Here is a 6,675-nt window from a genome sequence, read left to right as displayed (position 1 = left end):
GGGATCGAGATCGAGTGTCCATGAAATTTAAAAATATTCATGATAGTTCAAAAAGTGCCCATGAAATACAATCGAGAAATGAAGGCTACGATTTAAATACAATCGATCTTAGCTAGCTAGCTATCTGTTCACAATCTTCTTGCCCTTCTTTTTCGCAAATGGAGTTCTTCTGTGGAACGGACGTCCTTTAGGTAGGGTGGTCCTTAGGGTGACTCAGCATCTTGTCTTTTTTATCTATCTCCGGATCATTTGCGTCATCTTCTCGCTTCTTCTCCTCCCTATCCGCGTGCCAACGCAGGAGCTTTGCTACCTTAGGGTCCGCGAAATACCGCTGCAGACGAGGAGTGATCGGAAAGTACCACCACTTTTTTTTTGATACTAATGGCGCACCCTGGGCAAGGTGCGCCATTAGTAGTTTCAACTACTAATGGCGCACTGTGTCTGGATGCGCCATTAGTATGTTTGGACAGGCGCACTGGTTAAAAAAAAATTGATACTAATGGCGCACCCTGGGCCAGGTGCGCCATTAGTAGTTTAGTAGTTTCAACTACTAATGGCGCACTGCGTCTAGATGCGCCATTAGTATGTTTGGACATGCGCACTAGTTAAAAAAAATTTAGGATACTAATGGCGCACCCTGGGCCAGGTGCGCCATTAGTAGTTTCAACTCTAATGGCGTATCAAAAGGTGGTGCGCCATTAGTATATACTAATGAGCACCACTTGTCTGGTGCGTCATTAGTGTCAATCCCATCTATAGCCCTTTTTCTAGTAGTGTGGTGTTGTCCGGGCGACCAAGGTGCAGCAGGAGAAAAGGTGCCCAGAGCGCAAATATCTTCTGCTCGCTATCTGCGGTCACGGTGTCGAGGAACACCATGCCAAGGGCGATTGGCGTGGCTTTCTCCGTCACGTAGTATGCCAACCACACCAGAAACCTCCGCAAGCCGGAGTCTCTACGCCGACGGATCCCGGCTAATAGGGCCATGGTAAGATGCGTTGTGAAGCTCAAAAGTACCAAGGCCCGAGTCAGCCCTAATTCCATCCGCTCCTGGGTCTCCTCGCCCATAAAAAATCTGGCCATACCCGATAATCCTCCTGCACCCAAACGATCATGGTTAATACATACATGCAATCATCTCCTGCAGGATCGACCAGTTTGCTATCTTCATGCTAGAAAGATTAGGTTCCAGCTGGAGATGGCCAAGGAACTACTAGTTATTTTGAGATGCACAACCCAGTTGATGAAGATGAGCTTCTATGTTGTTATAGCAGGATGGATTTCTCACAAGTTCAGAGTCGAAAGTAGCGATACAAATCTTGATCCAAGCTAGGAGAGTTGGTGTGTGAGCAAGGAGGAAGAATAGGTGAGGGGCCGGGGAACCATACATATTCAACAAAGTATTGTACATTCGGACCCAAAAGTTCATCACATGGCGATAGCTACCAGGGAAATAGGTCGTCGGGTCCTTCCCCTTGTGGTCAAGCGACAGTAATAGTCCTCCTTAGGCGGTGTTTGTCGTATCGCTGTCGTTGGAGGAGGACGAGATGAAGACCACGAGACGACTGGAGGCATGGGCCTGCTCATTCATCAATCGGGCCGCTTTCGAGTCGTCGCCTGCTCTTTCCCCCGCAAGGCGCTCAAACTCCTCAATGCAGAGCTGGAGCACCTTGGCGTTCTTGTGGCGGAGGCGCCTCGCCTCTGTCTCCGTCATGGTTAGCGACCAATGAAGGACCTCATATAGGAGCTTCTCCTCCGGATCTTTCCGCGCGGGCGCAGACAGGCACGACTTGTAGGAAAAAGTTGCCGCCGGCGCCCTCACCCTCGCCCACTGCCTCTTGCGGCGTGCGGTGTGCTCATTCGATTTTCGTGTCGTCCGATGCAGGATTTTGGCCGGCGCGGGCATGAGCACCCACCGCTGTCCGGGAGATGCAGCGGCCGGAGGGGTGGGAGAGGGTGGCGGATTTTCCTTGACGCGGAGCATGCCTGATCGCGTCGCGGAGCGCAAGGAGCCCGGTCATTTAGGGACGGCTTGAGGCGTCGGGTTGTAAATGCTCCAATCACCTAAATCATCAAACCTTATTTTGCATTCAGAAGTTGCTTATCACGAATTCCATGTGGTAGGGCTAGTTAACTGTTACTGGGGTAATCCATCAAGGTAGTAATAAAGTTGAACGGTAAGCATTTAGATGCTTGCCCACCGTTGATCTATCAAGTTGGTGCTGGGACAAATCCGAGCCGTTGGTTATCTGAATCCCAATCCCGGAGTGTAGTTTTCCAGAACAGAGTGCACTCTGCTCCGTCACGTCACTGTGCTTCAGCTTCAGCTCCAAAGAAGAGAAATAGCCCGAGAGAGCAGATCCCGGCGAGGCGATGGCGACACCGGTTGAGAAGAAGACGTCCGCGATAGCCGGCGACCGCATCTGCAACGCCGTCTCCTTCCCCACCCCGCACCACCCGTGAGGCTTGTTCTTGGATTGGATGAATCGCTTCTTGGTTGGATGTTTTAGTGGATTCTGGTGTGCTTACCTAACATAGGGCTAGATTTAGAGTACATCGAGTGGAATAATCGAGGTTTCGACTCAGCTAGCGCTACGATTTTTGGATACTCTGACCCGGATTCAGTTTTGGTTTATCCGCCGTTTTGAACAAATTCTTGCGCCCCTGAAATGGAATGGAAAGAAAGAAAGAAAATCGAGAAACTTCTCAGCAACATTTTAATGCAGCCGTATTATCGGTTAGAGAGCTAGAGCAGCACTCGCCGATGTGCAGATGCTGAATGTACAGATGTATACTGCTAGCATCGAAATGTTCTGAATGTACATATGTGCTTCACAAAAAAGATAAAATAAAATGGAGAAGCAAGTTTCTTGCTATTAGCTTATTCTGAACCTGAACACTACATGGCGACCCACCAAAATTTAAACCGATTAAATATATATATGAAGTTGTAAACCGATAAAAGTACTTCTCTGTTGCAGGTTATCTATAGATGCATCGAGACTCTTCGTTTATGGTCCTCTCTACAACGGGTGGAGAATTGATGCCTGTTTACGGAGGTGTGTACACGATTGGAGGCTACGGCGAGGGATACTTTTACCCAGCATGGGTGGCAGCATGATCTAAGGATTGCCCCCCCTCCGCTTTAGGCGTTATACGGACTCTACATGTTTCGTTGTAATTCGCCTTTTTATTTTTATTTTGTGTGAGAGAATCTTATTTGGCTGTGTGCGTCTTAGTTATGCAGAGACCGGGCGTAATGCTTAATTTTTTGAAGTAATAAAGTGCCCCTTTTCGAACAAAAAATTTATCCGGAGAAGTATCGCGTGTTTACTTATCCATGATTCTTATTCCTGCTAAATAGCAAGTTTCTTTGATACATAGGCATATATGTCTCAACTGCAGAATATCAGTATCATCTGTGTACCCATGGTTTCGATTAACATGCCATTCGCCTCATATTTCCTAGCCAGCTTAGTAGCTTACAGTATTTTTTTCCATTGCTTGCAGAGTTTGTCGTCAGCAAACTGCCTGCAGAGGCCCAGCAAACTGCCTGCCGTCTCTCTCCTCAGAACCCCTACCTTTTCCCGACCCCAAGGTTGATCGGCTGGGCTCCTTCCGAGGCCTTCTTGGCTTTGCCGCGACATGCCCCTCGTGGCAGGCTGCCTACTTGGCATACCCATCCAAATCTATATTCTGCACAAAATTCCCACCTCTCCTCATCCAGCCCCATGAACGTGCACTAGGTCCTCCTCTTCCTTCTACTGACAGTTGCCATGAGCTAGTCACATGTAAGGTTATTGATCCAGCAAACCCAAACACGGCCCTTCGCTGCCGGATCCCCCAAGAAACGGTCGAGATGAAGTTTATCGGCTCTTCCTATGGTAATCTCATCTACTACTGCGACGGATGCTGTCGCATCGTCGATGTGTTCACTGGTGTGGAGGTCTCAACTCCACGTCTCCCATCCAGTGCTGGATATTTCAAATTCTTCCTGAAGGGCATTCTAACAGCCCCCCTTGCATCACCCAACTCACATCTTCTTGTCAGTACCAGGTCCTCCCTGTTAGATTTGCCTGTTGGAAGTGACTCTTGGTCTGAAGTCCAGCTTCGTCGTACGTTCGAAATAGACGAGATTGTGAAATTCAATTGCCAGTTCATTGTCTCGAATGGCCATGCGAGCTTCTACACTGTGCAGCTGGTCCCTCGGCTTGGTCTGCATTTGATGACAACCAAGTTCCATGACACGATTAAACTCGTGCGTAAGGAAGGGCGGGCGGTGTTTGGAAGGCTGTTGGTTTGTGGCGACATGTTTCTCATGGGCGATGGTGCTCGCAGTTTCTACCGCCTCGACATGTCAACCAAGCCTGCAACATGGATGACTGTGGAGAATCTGAACAACTGGGCACTCTTTACAGGAGGGGGACCGACACCCTCTTGCATGAGCCCGGAACTATGGGGAGGGAAGAGCAACGCTAGGTACTTTGCTGATATATTTCAACCTTGGTCTCTCTATGGGCTCTGTGGCGAGCCAGATCCCGTGCAGGATACACGCCCCATCAATGTCGATGTAGATCCTATGGTGCCAACTTGGCCGTGCTGGCTGTACCCAACTCAGGGTGGACACGGTCCGGGCCGGTCCGGTCCCGGTCCGAGCCGCCATTTGGACCGGCCGCCGGCGGTCCGGTCCGGACCGGACCGAGCAGCGCCGCGGTCCTGATCTCAGGGACCGGACCGGCAGAGGTGAAGCTCGGTGCGGACCGGCGGTCCTCACGGTCCTGGCGACGTCCAGTCACTGGCATGTAGGCCCAGGATGTCCGAGAGGTCGTCGGAGCAGCAACACGGTGGCCGGAGCCGGAGAAGACACACCTGAGGCGCGGCGGCGCGAGGGAGAGGCACGGGAGAGAGAGGGAGTGGCATGACCGCGCGCGGGAGAGGGCGAGCAGTCGCGCGAGAGGGCGGGGGAGAGGGCGAGGCAGAGGCGCGGCGGCGGGGAGAGAGAGGCAGCGCAGGGGAGAGCGGAAGCAGCCCGTGCGGCGCCATGGGGATAGACTGGGATGGACGAGGATGGCGGCTAGGTCACGCACGCACGTTGTATATGTGTTGGGCTCTCCAGATAAGATCTACTTGGGCTGGGCCTTCGGTCCTGCGAGCCGGACCGAGCTTTTGTCGGACCGGACCGACCGAATTTCGGTCTTCTTTTCGCGGACCGTACCGGCCATGTTATTTAGCGAGCCAGGACCGTACGGTCCGGTCCATAACGTACCGCGAGCCGGGCCAAAAGCCCGCTCGTCACGTCCACCCTGATACCCAACTAACCCAAGCATGTTCTACTCCGACTCTCCGAGGGCCGATGATCCGTGCCTGCCGCTGCCGACCAACTAACCGCCAGCTTCTTCTGGAGTTTCCATTGGAGATGCAAGATTGATTGTTGCTGCATGGATAGATTTATGGCTTGAAACATTTGGTATGTAGGAGTGCGCCCTCCCGCTCATGTGGTTAGTTTGTTGAATTTGGCTTCAGTCGTCCAGTTTTTAGGAACTGTTACTCATGTCTCATGCCGTTGAGACCACTTATGCTTTTCCTGTGATGGAAGTGGCATCTTCAGCACCTTCACTGCTGTGAGCTTACTATGTGGTGTACTTGGGCACTTGTGTTTTTTCTGCGATGGAAGTGTCATGTTCAGCGTCTCCCCTGTTTTCAGTGAGCGAACATCAAGATAATTTTTCTGCTGCCCTGTCTTGCTCGTCATTATTTGCTAGCTGTAGCACCAGGACGATGGAGAAGATGATTTAGTTGTATCCCCTTAATTTTGAAGCTACAGATATCCGCTTGATAGTTTCATCAAAGCCTGCAGTTCACTGCAGTTTAGTTTTCAGCCTAGAATGCATGAAGTCGAAATCTGAGAAGTTTACGATAACAACTGAGGTCGAAATCTGGGAACTTGTCTCAGATTTTGTCCGTTGCATCTAGAGAAGTATGTATATGTACAACCCTGGATCAGATGATATAAAGAGAAGGACATATTTTGGTACAGTTGCAGTGTATAATGAAGAATGCCTAGTTGCCTATATATATATATATATATATATATATATATATATATATATATATATATATATATATATATATATATATATATTCCATTGGGTGTCACAAGAGCTTGCATCATCTTTCTGTTGCAAGTCAAACATCTGCCATGCCTAAAGAAAAAAATAATTGTTACTACTATTTGTTGTTCTCCTTTTCTTCTCTAGATTCTCATTCCTGATGTGGCCCCGTCGGCATAGATAGACGTACACCGACGGCTTTTCTACGCCTACGACTTGTCCACGGCCGTCGGGATAGGTCTATCTATGACGACGGGGCCGTCGGCATAGATGAGGCCGTCGGGACCGCGTGAGATACGCCTATGGGGCCCGTCGGCATAGGCCAGGCCGTCGGCATAGCCCGGGCCCACCCACCCGGTCAGCGATAACCGTTTGACGGCGTTGAAACTACGCCGACGGGAGGTAACGGCGGCCGTCGGCATATTTGTGCCGACGGCATAGCTGTCGGCATAGTGTTGCTGACATCACCGATCCGCGTCGTCGACACGTCATCGATCCGAGGGAGTGGGGGGCCGTTGTGTGGCAGAGATATGCCTACGGCATAGCCGTCGGCATAGACCTGGCCCAT

At 50.6% G+C, this 6,675-nt stretch overlaps 1 protein-coding gene across 1 annotated transcript; it reads left to right on the top strand.

Annotated features, from left to right (window-relative positions):
* Positions 1 to 2,370: 2,370 nt before the first annotated feature.
* On the top strand, positions 2,371 to 6,287 carry LOC123142818 (uncharacterized). The gene is made up of 4 exons (XM_044561559.1): positions 2,371 to 2,456; positions 2,979 to 3,056; positions 3,508 to 4,567; positions 6,255 to 6,287. The coding sequence occupies exons 1-4, from the start codon at positions 2,371 to 2,373 to the stop codon at positions 6,285 to 6,287; spliced, it is 1,257 nt and encodes a 418-aa protein (XP_044417494.1).
* The last annotated feature ends 388 nt before the right edge of the window (positions 6,288 to 6,675 follow it).

This window comes from Triticum aestivum, chromosome 6D (genome assembly GCF_018294505.1).
Source record: "Triticum aestivum cultivar Chinese Spring chromosome 6D, IWGSC CS RefSeq v2.1, whole genome shotgun sequence".
Lineage (NCBI taxonomy): Eukaryota > Viridiplantae > Streptophyta > Magnoliopsida > Poales > Poaceae > Triticum > Triticum aestivum.
Note: the sequence above shows the minus strand (reverse complement) of the source record. Positions and strands in the feature narration are given on the sequence as shown.

Coding starts and splice junctions, on each gene's coding strand:
- LOC123142818 (XM_044561559.1), top strand. CDS start 2,371: ATGGCGACACCGGTTGAGAAGAAGACGTCCGCGATAGCCGGCGACCGC. Junction 2,457..2,978: donor TTCCCCACCCCGCACCACCC/GTGAGGCTTGTT, acceptor TCTCTGTTGCAG/GTTATCTATAGATGCATCGA. Junction 3,057..3,507: donor ATTGATGCCTGTTTACGGAG/GTGTGTACACGA, acceptor CATTGCTTGCAG/AGTTTGTCGTCAGCAAACTG.